The 19579-nt window shown below is 33.6% G+C and overlaps 1 protein-coding gene across 7 annotated transcripts in view; it reads right to left on the reverse strand.

The window, feature by feature from the left end:
* Window positions 1-19579, reverse strand: part of WDR17 (WD repeat domain 17) — a 65826-nt gene that overhangs the window by 33527 nt on the left and 12720 nt on the right. For all 7 annotated transcript variants that reach the window (XM_053939881.1, XM_053939884.1, XM_053939885.1 and 4 more), the window contains 8 exons: window positions 12031-12159; window positions 10895-11078; window positions 8906-9136; window positions 5631-5882; window positions 4785-4907; window positions 4270-4457; window positions 2862-3030; window positions 797-888 (listed from right to left, as the gene is read on the reverse strand). In XM_053939881.1, coding sequence (XP_053795856.1) covers window positions 797-888; window positions 2862-3030; window positions 4270-4457; window positions 4785-4907; window positions 5631-5882; window positions 8906-9136; window positions 10895-11078; window positions 12031-12159 — 1368 coding nt within the window. The remainder of the gene's footprint in view (window positions 1-796; window positions 889-2861; window positions 3031-4269; window positions 4458-4784; window positions 4908-5630; window positions 5883-8905; window positions 9137-10894; window positions 11079-12030; window positions 12160-19579) is intronic.

A 19579-nucleotide genomic window follows, 5' to 3' on the forward strand; every position in this document is an offset into this window, starting at 1 on the left:
AACTTAATTGGGACGTGTATTAGGACCAGTATTACAGAAAAGTATTTAGTAGCACAAATGTTAATATCAGTATTAGAAGGCCAGAACTCCTGAAGGTAGGTATATTTGTTTTCTGCTTGTGCCTCTCCTCACTCCCCCACCTCTCTTCTTAAAGATCATTCCCTGTACATTGATGCAGATCTTATACTTAAATGATTATGTCTGTATAATCTGAAGTTCACAGCTATATACGGGGAATACACAAAATAGTGTAAAATACTACAGCATAGTATTACACAACTCCTTCTGCCAATAAAAATTATGTTACTATTTCAGGACATAAAAATGCCTGGATAAATTTCAGGTAATACAAGGCAAGCCACTAAATGAGTCATACTGTTTAATGTGCTGCAAAATGAAGCTTTATTGATCTAGACATCAGGTACTGAAAGCTTTTTCTCGCCCTTATGTTTGAAAATACAGAAGACAGTCTTCATTTTGATGCTGAGTCTGTATGTCCATATATGTTTACACAGTTAAGGAATCAGCAATGCTTTTTCCAGGTATCCCTACAAGACCAATTTTAAGATAACGGAGTCCATCTGATGCTTCACCAGTCTCATATCACAAATCCAGTCTGAGGAAGTAAAAATACTTCTGCCACACATGTAAACTGGCATCAACATAACTCCATAGATTTTTATACTATAGCACCTTTCAAAAATATATGTACTTTGGCCATCTCTATTTATGGACACTAGAGGGAATGACTAACTTACATTTCATATAGACAAAAAAAGTAGCAATCTCATTTTACCTCACTGAATCTGGTTATCATTTTGCCTTTTCGAACATCCCAGATAAAGCCACCATTTCTGGATGTTCCACCCGCTATGCAGTTCAAATTTCCTTTAAAGAGAGATGTTTGTAAAATATTACAATAATTATAAAATCACAATATTGTTTGACAGTGGTTCTACTTTAAATTGAAGAAATGTAATATGAACATAAGACATCCATGGTACATGAACATGAGTTTTCCATAGTTTAAGGCCAGCATTTGCTACTAAGTCACAAACATCAATTTCAGTGAAAGCCTGACCTGTTTTTCTACATTCCTGCTTTGAGGAATGGTCAAATAAAAATTGTATTCCCGTAAAAAGTGTCTTAATGCCTGCTAAAAGTCTTGCATGTAAGAAATTAATGATCATGATGCATATGACTCAAAATGAAAGAGAGGTAACCTTAGTGTTCCAAGCTTAAAGTTGTAGCAACTAGAGCATTTTCCTTTAGAGTTCCCTACATATAAAGGCAAATCATAAAAATTAGAGAGAACACCTCACAGTATTTTTTTTCCTTTATCTTTCACCACTGCTGTACCTAAGACCATCAAGAATGTACCTGAATCTGTAACCACACTCTACAGGGTGGAAAATCTGAGTAAAAAACTCTACAGTGAGAACCATAAAATTCAATTCAGGTCTAATCCAAAAGCCACCAAATTCTCCTCACCACAGTGACTCTCTATCCCAATATAGCTATGTTTTGCATTAAATAGCAGATTTATAGGAAAGTTTTGACTGTTCTTTTATTCCAAGCTTCAGAGGCAGAAAAGACAATCTGTGCAGGAGGAGTCTAGCAACGTAAATATATAAAATGGGAATAAACTCAGGTAGGAGGAGAATGATGGGGGAGAAGAAAGAAAAAGGAGCAATCACTTTTTTCAAAGGTCTGAGACCAAACAAATGGTGGCATGCATTAGACTATATATTAAGAACAAAGTACAAGGCAGATAGGAACTGTTTGGGAGTAAGGTGCAAGAAGCACCAAAAGTTCTGGCTGGGAGGAACAGGAGCTTTTGGACAGGGTGCTAAAGAACAAAGCTGAAGCATGTACTTCCAAATTACTTTGTTTTTCTTTACAAAACAAACAAACAAAAAAAACCCCAAAAACCAAAAGCAACAAACCCACACCCCACCTGCAACAAACATTCATTCAGTGTGAGATACAACTACAAATTGAATTTAAACTTCAAAATTAAATAACCAAGCATAAGCACTGTATTTCATATTGCTATGATTTCCATATAGCAAGACAAATTACTTGTGAAGAGGAATATAAGTTGCAAGAGACTCTCTGAAAATAAAAAGTGCAAATTTATTTCACATATGCAGACTACATTAAGCTTCCCACCACAATATCTTTCTTCTGTCAGCTATTATTTCTTAAGAGTTTAAAAGTGCAGGTGAGAACAGAGAGATGAATTATTTAGATTTTTTAAAAATACATCTGCTGTCCAATGAAATAAAACACAACAGGGAAGTAAACTTATTGTCAACTATTAACATCTGTCAGAAGTGTATTTTCAGGTATACCAAAGAGGGTTACAGAACAACTTTGTAAACAAAATTTCCCAGTGAGTCCAGTGATTTGTCTAAGAAAAAGTAGATGCTTTGCAGAAAAAACACTTCCTATTCTAATAAGGTTAAAGCAGAGTTCTTCAGTGATTAGACTCCTACACAAAGAAAGAAGAAAAAGAGCTAAATACATATATGTTCCACTATTTCAGCATAAAATATAATCTGAATTCCTTTAAATGCTGCTTCTCATGCAAAGCAAGACATTTTGTCACTTGTATAATACCATGTTAGAAATGTTCTGGAGTTGTTCCTCTCTCCATTCTGAGTATGAAATACTAGGAGCATTACTCAGAAGGGTAAGCTTCAACAAGGTCTGAAGCATTGAATTCTGCTGGTTTCACAGATAATTAAGTTTTGTTTAAAACTTAGAAGATGCTCTATAAAACTAATACTTTTATATGACAAATTCTGCAGTCAATGCTAATTCAAAGAACATTTAGATACACAGCAAAATATTCTTACCTGGAGCCCAAGAAATGGAATAAATAACCCCCTCATTACCAGGAGATGTATAAACCGCTGATAAAGTATTTATGTCCCAAACTTTTATTGTGCCATCAAATGAAGCTGTAGCAAGAAGATCAGGGTTATCAGGTTTGAATTTGCAATCAAAGATGGTCTCAATATGTCCCTTAAATGAAACAAATATTTAATCCATTTTTATTACATTTGATTTTCTTCATAAGTCCAACTCTAGATCAAAATACATAGTATTTAATTTAATTGTCAGTCAAAATTAAAAGGCATAAAATAATTTGGACTATAACATGCTTTTTCATAGATTATTATTAAAATAAAAAAAAAAAAATCTTTCCTAAAACCACAGGGTACACAATGCCAGGAACTTGTTAGCATTTTATGTTGGAACTGTGTTGCTAAAAAATTGAATTAAAAAACAAAGCAAAAAAAAAAAAAAAAACACTTAATTTTTTAACACAGGGACAGTTTTTCCCTTTTGGTAAAAAGTACCTGACTGAAAAAATAAAGCTCTATATGTTGAACATGTTCTATAAGTTGTCTAGTACCCCACTGAATATTCTGTGTTTTTAGATACAGTCTATGCTCTATTGCAGTTTAAACATCAATCTATTAGAGTTTAATGTATCAACTGGTTGTTTTCCAAGACATGCATTTGTAGAATTTAAGTTGATAGATATATGAAACACAAGTATTCTTGTGTAAGAAATCTTTTTAAGCCTCAGTTGCTTTATAGGACCATACCCAATAAAAATGGAAAGAGAAAACCAACCAGCAGCCTCTATTCAAATGCATATGGGAGTACAGCTGAAAATTATTTGGGTTTTGTTTGTTGGGGGTTTTTTGTCAGTGAAAAGGGAACTTGGAAAGAGAAAAAGAAAAATATCCTCAAGAACCTCAATAATCTAAAGCCTGGTGAAGAAAAGGGTCATCTGGTATATGTTAAACCTATTTCTGAATTTCAGCTTCAAAGTAAATTTAATAATTCAGTCTTTGTAATGTTAAACTGAGTGCATTCACCATATGGCTCTCTGATTAAACTGAAACTTTTATTCTGAATTTCAGAAAACCCATCAGAGAAAATTTCTGAGAAGGCCATCAAACTAAAAATTCAGTTAAAAATAATTTAAAAAAAACTAAAAACAAGTCTGTAAATCTTTATTTCAGGTTTAAAAAAAAATTTTCAGAATACTTCCAACAGAATTCAGTAATTTCCAATAAAAGATTACTTTAAACTTCAGAACTTCATTTTGTTTCCTAGAAATTTGGGCTCTTTTTAACAATAGAAACTGCTCTACAGTACTGTAAATATTTCATTCTCCAGTTTTTTGCTGTTAGAAGAAAGTGCATAAGCCAAATAAAATCTCTATTCAAAGACAGAGATGAACCATACCAAATCTCTAAGGAAATCCCACTTTTTGGCTCCCATGTCATAAAGCCCCACTCCACCATCCATGAAGCAACAGACGGTATGACCAGGAGGAAGAGAAAATGCTTGGTTTTGGGTTAAAGTTGGAGGAGGAACAGCCTCACTTGTTGAAGATGTATGTCGATTTTTAGTAGGATACTGTGATGAACATGCTTAATAATATAAAGCAAAAGACAAAGAGAGAAGATTATTTCTTATTAAAGTGTAATAAGAGAAATTATAAAGAGTAAAATGCTTGTATTCTAATGAGATTCAAAACAAAAGAAAAATGAGAATTCCTGTATGAAGCCTGGCCTAATAAAGAAGGACCTTATAAATTACTTGATCCTTTATGTATTTGTCTAATCCACTAGCAGCAGAAGGTACTTTAATTAAGAAGTAAATAGCTGACCAATGCTAGAGAGATTGACCTGGACTCATAAATAAGATTTTCTTAAGTTGCAGCCATCACAATGAAAAACAATCAAAATTTCACTTACACTTTTTTTTCGGAGGAGAACTTAGCACATGCAAGCCATGGAAACCAGTTTGCTTCAGTTTAAAATTATCTATAGGTGTTGTACGTGAAACATTCCAAACACGTAACACACCAACCTGAGAATCTGAGGTTTAAGAAAACAAAACACAGAGGCATGTGGTTTGAGGACTGATTTATACAAAAAACAGCAGTGAATTAAACTTCAAGTCCTAAGAATAATTTTTAAGCAGGCACCATTAACTCCACAGAATCATAGAATAGTTAAGGCTGGAGGGAACCTCTGGAGATCATCTAGTGTAACATCCATGGCATCCTATTTATCCTCCATCATGGCCATATCACTATTAACAACAATCATTATTAACATTAGCTATTTAAACACAGATAAATTCTACCTCTCTTTTTATAAAATATTCTGCCAGTCTTAATTTCTTTATTCATTAGTTCAACCTGAGCCATAATGTCAATGGTGTAGAAAAGAGGCAGGAATAAGATCCTTTTCTTCTTTTAATTTTTTAAATCTTTGAAGTGACATCAATTAGTACAATGCAGTTTTATTCCTATTCCCAAAGTAATTAATGTATTTTTTGCTAAAGCATGCATGAGGAAAATATTATTTAGCATAAAAAATTGTAGAAAGTCACCTATTTATGTAGCTAATATTTTTAAAACATGAAAATACTGCTAAGTGTAGTTTTATTATTTTCTGGCTTTGTGTTATGGTCTTTTTTATGTACAATTCATGTGTTCTTCTACTTGTAAAAATATTATGAAACAGAAAAATCAAACTTGGAAGACTCAGTCCTGTATTTGTTATCTTTGTATAAATCAGGATATAAAGCCTTACCTCCAGTTATAAACATTCCAGGTGCACTAGAAACCCAGGCTAAACACTGAACAGATGCTGCTGCACTGGGAAAACTAAAAGTTGTGATACAGGACAGAGATTCAGAATCAACTAGTCGAATACCATTATGTAAATTAGCAACAAGAAGGTAATCAGTTGACAAAGGGTCCCACTCCAGAGCTGTAACTGGATCCTCTTCCTCTGTTCCTTCAAGAGACTCTGGTCTTAAGACATGTTTCTGATTTTTAGAACCTTTAAAGTGCACAAGAAAACAGGTTATTTAAAAATTAAATCAAATACACACTTTCAATACAAGGTTGGCAAACATAATTTTTTCCTCTCTCCCCGAAATTTTCACTAGCCTGCTCTCTTGTCTGCAGCAGTGAAATTAATGAAGATATCTTGGCAATATTTGACTTACTGTATTACTTTTTCTATCAGATTTGACTTTATGTTTAATGCAGCAGAAAACAGAAACAGCTATCAGATTTATAAACATAATTTTATAGGAAAGGAAAGAATGTTAAATCATATATATTGTTCTAAGAATTTCTGTGAGTAAGGGTCTGCAGCACAGCATAAAATACAAGGAATTTGGTTGTAAGTAAATCTTCAAACCACAGCACATACAGGCAAAATAAAGGCAGTAAGAACCAGCAAAACACTGTGGCAGTAAAGGCTTATTCTGAAGAACTGCCTTTAGACTTTTTTTCTTCTTTAAAACTATGTGTGCAGGTATAAAGTGTTTATAGATTCTGTAGCCAAAACAGACCATTAAGTATCTAGTCTGACACCCACAAAAAAGATGATGTTTCACTTGATGATCCATATTATTGAAACCCACATTTTTTTAATATCATATTTTTAATATAATTTTTAATATCATATTTATCTCCCACTTTTTATTTTTACAGAGAGATGAATCTCAGTTATATAAGACAGAGTACAGTCCAAATGAAATAGATCTGTATTTTTTAAGTTGTGATCTTATAACAAAAAAAAAAAAACCAACTGCTTTTCTAGAAATAAGGAAATGACACCTTCCATTATTCATCTTCAATCTAATTTTCAGTTTTAGTACTGGTTCATAAACATTACATCCAAGGCAACTTTATAAAATCAGGTACCAGAAATGGGAGAAATAATTTAAGACTGCACAGCAATTAACAGCATAAACCAAATTTTCAATTCCATTTTTTTTCACTCTTCTGAAGCATTGGGAATAACAGCAGAACCATGATAATTGCTTTAATTTGACAAAAACTTGAGAACTCCCACTTTTTTTAAACAATGTCCCCTGCTTACATTACAGGTCACCTTTTTGTTTTACTGCAAATCAACACTGAAATGAAAAACAAGAACAGACAACAAAACAGAATTATCATTTTTCAGTTAGCTATACAAGAACTAAAAGCAAAAAGTCCTCGAGTGACTGAAGCCATCCAGATTCAAACACTTCAGCCCCCAAAAAGCACAACCACCTGGTGGGAGAGTATAGGAGAGTATCTATATAGGAGTCATTTAGTTTTACCTGTGTTTCAAAAAAAGAGTCTAAAAGCAAACCTCATGAAAAACCTAACTGTTAAATTTTGTTTTCCTTTCAAAGAAGACATAAACAGTATGAATCATGCAACTGATTCACAGGTCGCTTAAGTAAGCTGTGCTTATTTTGAGAACAAATGAAAGGGAAAACATTTGGCTCTATATGACTGCATTGAACCTCCCTAAGAATTGAGTATTAATCTTATATTCTTGCATATATTTTCTTTATGTATCTAATTATGTATCAGAACTAAATGTTCTGATACATTAGTGCATAGTCTAGAATTAATAAGAAAGAAAATACAGCCATGGAAGAGAAAACTAAGTAGGTAACAACAATTAAAAAAAACATTGTGTAGTCTGCTACTTATGCAGAAGATTTTCACCCAGCTGCATATAAACTTTTAAATTTTATTTCTTTGTTGGAAATGAAGAATCTTATGTATGCTGAGAACAAGAAACAACTTATATATTTTTTTAAATTTTAAAATTATTTTAATAAAGATGTGTAATATTACAATAGTAAAGAAAACTATCCTAAATACAGAGAAAGGCAGCATTCCTTTGATAATTGTATCTAAATTTTGAGTTGATGCAAATAGTTTTATCCCCAACAGTAATAATTTTCCTTAAACACGTTTTTTACAACAACTTTAATTGTGGTACATACAAAACTACCACTGCCTAGATTTTTTACCCTATATTCTATTTTCATTTGCAGAACATAATTCTGATATTCTAAATATTTTTCCTATTATTTCTGTTTTCATAATCAAATAATTTTAGACAGACTTCATGAAAAGTATCAGTCTGATAAATACTTAGATGTTATCATATTAAAATTTATTTCCTTTTCCCAACATCAATGCTAATTCAGTCAGCAAGAATCAAGGGAATCTATTCTCTTTGACATCCTGTGTGACAGCTTAGTAGAGTAAACTGAAGGAAAATAAATTTTGCATGGCTGTTGGAGAACAACTCTATGTAAAATTAACACATTATTTAAAGAACAGTTTTTCTCAGAAAGTTGAAAATCAATTTTTATTCAAGGAAGAAGCAGTCAGGAAAAAATTCATATAGTCAACCTAATACAGATATCTGTCTTTGAAGAAAACTATGAAAGCAAGTGAAATTTTACCTTCAAATGACCTTATCAACATGACACCTTCTTAGCAGAGAACTAGACTATTTACAAAGTATGCACAAATGTGTGTGGTGGATTTCAGGCAAAAAGAGATATTTTCCCATCTATCCTTTGACAGTACAGAACCATGAAGATACTATTAAGTATGACATGAGACTCTACCTATAAAATTACAGAGGATTCTAGAATATGAAACAGAGGACTCCAGAACAAATGCAAAAGTAGGAAAGTAAACAAGTCTTCAAGTCTTTCCATTCAGAAAAATACACTTGCAGGAAAATACAGTTCAGTAGAAGATCATGGCTGTTACAATTTGCAAAAAAAAAAAGTGTTTACTGCAGTTGTGAAAAAAATGCAGTCTTATTTTGGTCACAAAAGGCAGGAGACATAAAGAAACTGCTCTGAATTCTTTATGTAAGAAAACATATTTTTGTGATATGGAAGGAATAGGAATATTATGAATTAAGAACAAATATTTTGTATGTATATGTATCTACATTATGGAATCTAATTTTAAAAAGAAGAATTACATGCATATGGAGAAACTAGAGATCCATATATAAAACTATTTTGTCATATGAGTTTTTACCTGGTTGAAAAATAGATAGGCTTCCATCAGTATGTCCAAATACGACCTTTCCTTTTTTCTTTGGATGCCATCGAAACAGACTGATATCTGACAAGAAACTATGTGCTTCTCTATGCACAGTTACCCCGCTGTCAGGTCCTGAGATAGTCCAAATGTACAGCGGACCTCTGTGGGACACAAATGCAACTGCATCGCCTGCACTCCAGCACCAGCCAAGGGATGCAGGAATTCCTGAAACATACAGGTAAACCTTCTAAGAACCAGGACACAAAATTCAGTGTAGTATTCCTTGACCCAGTATCAGCAAATGTCTTGAAAAAACAGTAGAAATAATTTTTCTACATAGAAATTGCTAGACTGAAATTTAGAGAAGTGTGTGAACATCTTACAGTGTAAAAGTAAACTAGACTTCCAGAGGCAGGAAGTAAGATAATTTCCCAAATTACTTTTATGCTACTTTGATGGGTCGTATTTCATGATATCTATACTTCATCAGTGACAAAGAGAATCACACATTTGAAAGAGGATAAGCCTGATCCTGCAAACAATACTTTCATTCATTCAGAATTTCATTCACTACTATGTTTTGCTGTAAGTTATTTACTACTAAGATAGTAAAATACTGAGAATTTCAAAATGCGTATTTTAGCAAAATACAATGAAATTTAGAGATAAATCTAACAGAAGCAGATATTTGTGACAAAATTTGAAAGCTAGTTCCATAATAAAAGGGAACTCTTGATAGCTTTCTTCTGGATACATGACAGTTTTAATTCTGTTGTCTAATACCTAACTGTAGGCAGTTCCATTTAAGAATTTTGATCTTAATATCTCCAACCCTCATAATCCTCATAACTTAATAATGTGTGCCTAAAGGAATAAATGACAGTAAGACAAATTCCTCAAGCTGAAAACTTAAAACTGTATTTAGACACTTTTATATGGCAGTGTAAAAGGGACTAAAAGAGAAAGCAATAGAAGGTTTCAACATATTATCTTAATTTAGTTTCTTAAAATATGAAAATAGTAATAACATTTCTTCATGTGTAGTCGTTGGCTAAAGTAGATTTTTAAACAAGCTATGTATTGAAAAATAAGTACGAGCATTTCTATTTATGCATAAACTGATACAATATTTCTTTTTAAATAGATTAAATCACTGTGGAGTTTTCTTTTGCATGATATGCAAGATATAAAAGATTTCCAGAGGTATCCCTAAATGCTCTGAAGAGAATAGAGTAGGGAGTCCCAAAATAGCTTATTAGATCCTAAGATTCTAACTGTTCTTGGTTTGCACCCACTTTCCAATAATGAAAATGCAGGAGTCAAGGACACCTGATGAGATTGACTGTAAGAACAGAAATATAGGTACTGGTTTTGACTAAATGGCATAAAGCAGAACTGGGCATGGAAATGTAACTGTAACACAGATGCTTAACCCCCTAGACTTGCAATACAATCTCCTGCAGTTTCAAGGCCTGAGACAAGATTCAGGTAGACAAGGATTAGGGTATTTAAACAAAAGCTGTTTTTCAAATTCACTGATGTTTATACTTGAATCTGTTATGGCTACCTTTTATTTGCTTTCACTTAGCTAAAGTCATTGTGAAATTTATTATTTTAAAATTTAATTGTTTATTATGAAAATAATGTTGGCTTTAGGATTTTTTTCTCCCCTGCTCAACAAGAAATCACTAGCAAAGTTAATTCTTGAACTGGTTAAGTTCTTTAGAGAAAAAGAATAATGTCTTTCTTTATCAAATACAAGATGGTTGAAGGCAATTTACTCAAACACACTATCATTATTTTCTAGAATGAACTGCAACAAATGTGACAAGAATATTGTCAAATTGTGTTAGGCAATTATTATTGTGTTAGGCAATTGTTAAAACTCCAACCTACCAACTATAGAGTTTACACTACATCAAGTATTTGTCATACCCATGGATAAAGTTGTATGGATAAAACAGATCTCCATGTCTAAAATACCTTTTGTATTGTCCAGCTTGGCCACAACTTTCTGTTCATTCACATTCCAAATGATCACTAAACTATCTGCACTGGCACTTGCAAACATGTCAGGGTTATGGGGACACCAAGATATGGCTGTGATAGTCTTCTTGTGCTCAGACATAATCGCATGGAGCTTGAATTCATTGTATCGGTGATCCAGCTAAACAAATAGTAAAATTCATTTTAGAAATACATTTTTTGTAAACTTACTTTATATACCTCTGGGTTGGAGAATAATTCATATAACAGTATTAGACTTATGGATTAATTTATAGTGTGTTTAACTATTGCCAGTACCTCACATCTCAATAAAATAAATTCTCATACATTTGACTTGGAAAGAAAGGTTGCCCAATATCCACCTATCAAAAAACAGTTTTATGTCTATCTTCCTGCCACTTATAAATCATTATATTTCATTTAGAAGTGTACTTAAAAAATGCTAAAATGCTTTATTTATAGACTTGGTAACAATCATTTAGTAATCTCCAAAGAGGTAAACAGGAAAGAATATAAAAATAAGATTGAAATCCTTCTCATTTTTTAAATTACTTAGACCAGTTAAAAACATATATTAAAAAAATGCTCAAACATGACACATTTTAATCCTACTACCTGTATAACTCTTAAAATTAAAGTAAGGACATCCTTTATTTCCTCACATATGTCTCAATCGGAAAATTTGGAAAATCCTGTATCACAGCATTTCTGGCTTTTAGTTAGGTGTTGATGTATAAAAACTGCAAACTTCAGAAGACCACAGTGCTGAGGTGTTTGGGCTCCAAATTAAATAAAGGCGAGGCACGGAATCCACAACTTTGAAATATTTTAAACCACTGTGCAAAAGACTCTTTTATACTACAGTTTCAAATGGAATTGTGGAATTACTTAATTTCTCCCTCAGAAGCCAGTCTTCTATCACTGAACTTCACTCATCTCAAATGTTTGCTGCACTGTCTTCTAAAAATAATTCTTGACACACACAACTTCAAGGCTATCTCAGCAGCAACCATACTTGCAAAAGCATTGCAGAAACATTTTTGAAAGGATTCAAAGTGACATCAAAAACAATGTAAAAGTGTAACTAATCTGATAAACAAGAATAATCTTACCTGATAAATATAAACAGCAAGGGTAGCACAGTAGGCAAATCTATCCCCACTAGCAGCACATATATCCTTGTTCCATGGCTGACATCCAGCAGCTAAAAGTCCTACTTGTTTCACATGTGACATTTTTGCCTTTAAAACAGAAATTCTAGACTAAATTAGACTGCATGACAGAATTTTAAAGAATAGAATAATACATTTTTGTTCCCATAAATAATTTATAAATGTCTACTTTAAAAATATAACTCGCCTGAGATATAAATGAATGTATCCAAAATAAATACAAGTAGATGTTCAGAGCCTTCAGTGCCACACAAGAAAGGGTGCCTAATACTAGCAGAAACTGTTCATCATGTCCATTTTCTTCGGTGGTCTGGTTCAGTACTTTCTCTATTACAGTTTAATGCCTCTTCTGCTCTCCCATTTATCTCCCACTGACAGCCAGACAGAATAAACCATATACTAATAGTTTTAAGTAAAACTGACATGTAGAAAGGTCTTCAAACCACTTGCATAGAACAACTCTTTATCATATAATCCTCCTTATTATCATCCTTTCTGGAGAAGCTTTCTAAATTTTCTTAATAATTACTGTTTAACAAAAACATTGAAGTGAGCTGTGAAAAATCAAAAGCAAAGCTTAGGGTAACATTACTGAACAGCAAACAATGCTTTCTCTGTCCAGAACAAATCTCACAGTACTAGCTGTGCTCAAAGTGAGAAAACAGACTTCAACATAAAAATGCAAGAAATGCTTTGCTGGGCCAGACCAATAACTTACCTAGCCCCCATTTCATTCCAGATAATGTCAACACATTTGACATTATTATGTTACCTAGTAACAGAATGTCTCAGGGTCACATTTATCTGTGGATAGATTAATGGACTGAAGGACATTAGGTGGAAAAATATTACATGGAATATGGAGGATGACATCTTTAGGTCAAAGAGCCAAGACTATAATCCTGAAACAGAAGGAGAGCTATGTTAAGTTTACCAAGTGTTAGGTACCATTTCAAGCTCCACAAAGGAAAGGGAATTAATGAGAAATGAGACTTCAAAAGCAATCAAGCATTTTGAGGGAGCAACTGTTGATGACGTACAAGGGTTGATTACTCAATGCATTGCTGTGTAACGGTTTAGCACAGATATGTTGCTGTAGATCAGTCTTGGCCTACTTGATGTGAAATGTATAGACCGGGAAATATTCTTCTGGATGACAGTAGTATTAAGGCACATACAAAACAAACTTTACACAGGTATTGCAGTAGTGATCTACAGTAACCAAAGGAACCTATTGGTCACTATCAACTAAAAACTGGTTGCCAGTTTTGGTTATCAAAATTTTATTTTAATGCATTTATACTAGGGATAAAATAAGTTGAATGATTAATTTTATTTTAAATTTTTCTCCTCTGTTTAGTGTATCTGCTTGGCAGGTAAACAGTAACGAATAATTATAGATAGCAAATTTCATAACATCATGTTTCTCTTACTTTGGAAAGTGTGAAAGAAAAAGAAAATAATTGAGAGTGATTTATTTTGGGGACTTCTTTAGCAGAAGATCAGGATCAGTTGAATGTTTGAGACTGATCATCTCAAAGATATCACTGACCCTAGGTAAAGTGCTTAAACATTCTGAGTGAGTACCAAACTTCTGAAGGAAATGAAATGCTCACATGTAACCTTTGAAAATTTTGGTAAAAGAGACTGCAACAGCAGAACAGAAATATATAGAAAATCAAATTACAAGATATAGCTTTGTTGCAGACTAGGGCTTTGGCTATTAGACTTCCTTTCTGTCTGTCAATAATATTTAGTCTTCTGCAGCAAATTAGAGATTCCAGAGAGAACATTTCTATAAATTGCATGATCTTAGAGCTTCTTTGCAATCCATCTCATGTTCTAAATGATATGAGTTCCCCAGAGAGAAATTTATCTAATTATTTAAAGAATCAATATCATCAAGTGGCAAAAATAGCCTCCAAATTTCTAGTGTTCTTTTACTGTTCAGTAAAATTACAAATTCCAGAGGTCCCTTCTGTGCAATTAAAGTGTAAATCACATATGCAGAGAAATAATTTGATTTGGGGCATTCAGAACAGACATCTTCTAGTTGCCAATGAAAAATAACTGGCACCATTAACAACCTCTTTTACTGAAATTAAAGTCCTCCAGCTGATTAGATAACTATTTTAGAAAAGCACAGAACACCTGGAACTAGAAATTTTGGGTTCTGCTATTGACTCCAGAGAAAGCAATGGTTAAAACTCTAGGTGTGTCAGCAAACTGATAAGGAACTGAAAAAAAAGCCATGGTGAAGGAGGATTAGCTGTAAAATATTAGATTATCATAGGTTTAGTTTGCAGGTTTACCACCTGAAAACCATCGTGTGAGATTGATAAAAAGTCATCGACTATATAGAACCTAAGACTACACAAGCCTTTACTTCATAATAATAAAATATTTTTTCTCACTTTGTACAGATATTCTTTTTTACCTTTTCATATGGGAGCTAAGAATTCTTGATTTATGAAGTTTTAATCAGTAAGAAAATATGATTTAAGTCTTGTTTAATTTTCAGTTTGAGTACATGTAAAATTAATCATAAAGCTAAGATCTCTTACAGATGCTAAAACAGAATTCTACAGATTTTTCTTTCAGAGTAAAAACAGATTTGTCTTGTCAGATTCTGCGGTAATCTCTATAAAAATACTGCTAATAGATGAAATTTTTCAATTTTAGATGAAAAATGTTTCTTTGTAATATAGCATTATTTCACTGTGTTAAGAATTCATGCTTAATAAGTATTCCTAAACTTTTGATTAGATGCAGTGGCTACCTGCCACGACCTCAAGCAAATGAAATAAGCCGGCTAGCACTGCCTGTGTGAGGCCGGGTGGTGCCACCTGAGTGGACACTCCAGGGGTATGGCGTCTGCCAGCCTGGTAGTGCTGAGTGCTGCGGCGTGGGTTACGCAGCTTTGGTAGCTTCACACGCTGAGAGGAGATGAAGAGACAAGAGAAGGACACTTGTTTGCAGGCCCAAAGAGCCTTTATTCCCCCAGGCGTGGTTGGAACAAAATGCTCCCTGGATGGATGCAGTGACAAAATGCCGGAGAAGAAAGGCTGGCAACAGGTTAAGTAGGGGGTGGGCGGACAGAGGTGGAAACCTGGCTCGCTCAATGGGGACAAACGATAGAGAAACTACATAGATTATAACAACCAGTGGTAACATAACAGAGGTGGGTACAGAGTCCTGGGATGAATGGAAAGGCTAAGGTGGGGTGATTGATACAGAACTTTCATGAAGAAGCTGGGGGTGGTTACAAGATTGACAACCAACAGGGAGTGACAAACCTTGACTGATGGAACCAAATAAGGAGAAAACAGGGAGAGGTAAGAAGACTGACAGGTAACTGTGGATCTGAGTGGCGGGAATTCTCGGGGTAAACAACTTGGAATAAACCACTGTGAGGGGAAAAATGGGGAAGTAGAAGGAACAAACCTAACTAACATTAATAAAACATCTGACTAAATAAAACCAACCCACAACAACTAGATTTTCCCAATTTAAGTATATATAAAAAAGTTACATATATAATATATTCTGAGCTTTATTACAGAAAATAACTTGCATTTTATTTACTAATATTTATTGTTTAAGACTTGTTATCATTTCCTGCTTCTTGTAATGATATACCATTTTACAAGAGGAAGCATTTGCCTTAAAATTCAGTATGATAGTATCTAGAAGAAGAAATGACAGTTCTGTGGAATACTGACGTGCTCTCTCGTAGGTATCATGTCTTAAAGCAATTTCCTGCACATCTTTTCAAACATCATAGATTTCTGTTATGCATAATTAACAGAGTAAGCAGAGTATAAAAGAGAAAGATGTATTCATCAGAACAACCTGAGTAAAATGACAAAAACATAGAAATGCAGCATAACTGAAAATATGCATGATTTCACACATGGTGCATTTTTATACAACGGAGATTTTTAATACTTTGTAAAAAAGTATTTTATTTTGAAATAAAGGATGTACAATAATATTTGACTCTTAAGTATACAATGAAAAAAAACCCTGTGCATGTAAAAAACGTATACCATATTGGGAAAGCTAGCAGTGTGTGCTCACAGTTTCCAGGGAGATCAAAGAAAGAGGGAGGACAACAAAACACTTTCATTTCAATTGGCAGAAGTAGCAACATTCTAGGTCCTTCCGTGTTGCTTAATATAGAAAAAAAAACCCAACAACCAACCACAATAAACTGAAATTTGGTATATCATAAATATTGTTTAAAAATAACAACTGAATTGACTAGATACATACCATGGCTTTATATCAATAACTTAAAGATAAATGCCTAATAATCCCTACCTTAGTATAGGTATCATTTTTTGCAAAACACTTTAGAATTTCCATGTTCATTCCAATACCTTGCTGGACCAAAAATGGAAAATATTGTTCTCATTGTAGAATGAAATCACTTTACCTGACATATGGAGGAACTAAACCTTGATGGTCACAGAATAATGCAGTTACTACAGGATGCAGGAGAAAAGACTGAGTGTTGTGTTGTTGTGTCACACCACACACAAAACTGCAGTGCCAGTAGCCTGGCAACTGCAGCTCTTTAACAGGCACCATTTTAATTTTAATGTAACTCCTTTTTCTCTGCTTCAGCTACTGAGTGTATTTCATTGCTCACTGTATTTCCCAATTGCACTATGATAACACTTGTAGAATAATAATAGCTCTTTAAACCCATCACTTAACACTTTCATTATCAATACAGTGCTTTTATGTTATCAGTATCCATAAATGTTGAACCATCAAGCACAAGTAACAACAGATGCTCACATGTGCTTTGATTGTGGTCCATGTGGTATATGACCTATCCAAATATGCAATATGGCATGCATACGAAAGTGTATATAGAGTAGCCTTATGTCAATCAATATGCTTCTGTGTATACAAAGTGTAGTTTCTTAACAGCTACAACAGTAAAGTGCTAGTGTCCTCTGCTTCTGTTCACTCTATTGTTGTTGTTTTCCATCAGGTTTGTCTCTTTTCTTACATGGAAAGCTTGCTGTCACTCCTGTATGTTTGACATATAAAACTGTTATATCTCATCCAGACTACTGTCCCAAGGTACCAATATTTTTGTCAGCAAATGAATGATAACATAATAATTAGTAAGATCTTCAGTGATATAAAGACATTATATCACATTATTTCTCCTTAAAAACATCGGGTGTATTTACCCATCTTTGGGAGAAAATCCATTGCAGATGAAAATGTCACCTGTGAACCACAGAGTTTCAAATTCTTTACCCTATCCAGTGGGACCAGTTAGAAGCACCAGATAATGGACAATCATTTTATCTTGCTAAAAGCATGAAAGTCTTCAAACTTATGAAGAAATGTTGGCATGTCTGCAAGACAGAGCAGAAAATAACTTCTGACTGACAATGTATGCCTCAACAACACTGAGACACATGTAAAACCACAAACATAATTAGCACTGGTGGTCTTCCAGTGGAGTTGGGAAACACCAAGCACATTATAGCCATGTTACGAAATGAAATGCTCATTAATTTTTCCTGACCCATGAAATAAGGGTAATTGGAAATACTCTGGTATATATGGAAATACTCTGGTATACGTATATAGCTTAAAAGCCAACAGATAACTTACAATATGAAAATTTTGACAAACAAACAAAAGTTCTTCCTACTTTGGAATACTTCAAAATGCTAACCAATTTGCAGTCTTGATGTGGCTTACTAAACTGCAGTTATTAATGCAGGTCTCTGAATAGTCTGAGACAACACACACTACTCAAGCAACTGCTTCTGGGCAAAAGATGAATGCAGTCTGCCTATACTGACAGTAGTGACAGCCACAATGTAGAACAATGTAGAATAATTATGTAGGTTTACACATGTACCTCTCTACACAAGTGAAGCCCTTCATACTTTCCAGGAGAATTCTACCAAGGTAGTCTACTACTTATTAAAGTTCCAGGCTAGTTGCTGGCTTACCACTAAGCAGTATAAACAGTTGGCAAAAAACTGGAAAAGTTTTTTCTAATTTTGTATACAATTCATGGCACACAGGCCATGTATAGATCCCAGATAATCAAAAGGCTAACCATAATCAGGAAGAGGGTGCCTTGGATAAGGGTTTGAATTTCAACAAGATTCCTCAAAAATATCTGAAGCTTTGGCTTGACTCTTGCAACCAGAATTTGCAGATGACGTTTCCTAACCTATGACAACCTAGCAAGTGCTCAAAATGTGCATTCACTTATCCAAACACTGACCAGGAAAATAATACTCTGATTTAAAAGATTATTTGAAATTAACAAATGTTCTACTATGTTCACAGCCATTTTAAACCTCCTCAATAAACTTGGACCCAAATCACTACCAGAACTGATTTAACCACAGGATCTCTGGCTTCACAAGGGAAGAAGTTTTGGACCTTTCCTTAAAGTTTGAAACTTGAAATCACAGCCTGAGACTGTTTTTCAGAAACAAACACTCAAAATAAAACCCAAATATATTAATCCAAGACAGATACCCTGTTTAGAAAACATAAGACAATAACATTAAAAAAATGTAACATAGTGAGTCTTACAAAGTAGTGATTTTGACTGTCTTGACTATACTATTTGTACATTTAACTAGAATACCCTTTATTGTGCCACCTTAACAAGATAATTTAAAGAGCCATACTAGCTATACGTTTCCCCAAGCATGGAGAAATGCTGATATTTCTAACAATAAATCACCAGCAATGTTAGACTACACACCTAATCAATATGAAACCATCTAGCAGTGATAACAAAGCCATTATCTGTGGAGTATTGCTTAATCATAGTTTGCAAATATTGTGTGCAATACAGAGATATGTATATAACCATGTCTGATCACAGTACGAAGCATCTAAGTTTGCATAAGATTCTGTTTGCATCTTCCAATCCAGAGCTACAACAATCACCAGAAGATTGCTTTTCTGCTGGCAAATTGCCAAGACTGTTCTGATTTCAGATAAAGTTACCTCTTGACACATCTCACATCTGAATCCCTGATGACAGCTATTAAAAGTTGATTCTACATCTGAAGTATCCATATAATGAATGACATGTAAGATGAGAACAGTGGAATAGTATTAATACCTGGCAGTTTTTTTATACTTATGAGCATATAGCTGGCATTATCAATTAATACACAATAATACAATGAAAGCAGCTGCTTTCACCAGCATCTCCTGCACTCTAATTCATTAGCTGACCATATACTCTGAAAACAAGAAAAAGAAATCACAGAAATATAAGGTACCATAAATGAGCTTAATACTCTGAAAGAAATGTGACTTATATTCATTTCCCACCATAAATCTATGAAAGCAGCTGTAGACATGCAGATAATAAACGCTAAAAATAAATCCAAGTTATCCTGAAAATGTTGCTATAGTAACAACTCTTCCTCAGAAAAATGTTAATAAAAACATAAAGCTATACAAGATACAACTTGGA

The sequence above is a fragment of the Vidua chalybeata genome, chromosome 4, assembly GCF_026979565.1.
Source record: "Vidua chalybeata isolate OUT-0048 chromosome 4, bVidCha1 merged haplotype, whole genome shotgun sequence".
NCBI classification, from domain to species: Eukaryota; Metazoa; Chordata; class Aves; order Passeriformes; family Viduidae; genus Vidua; species Vidua chalybeata.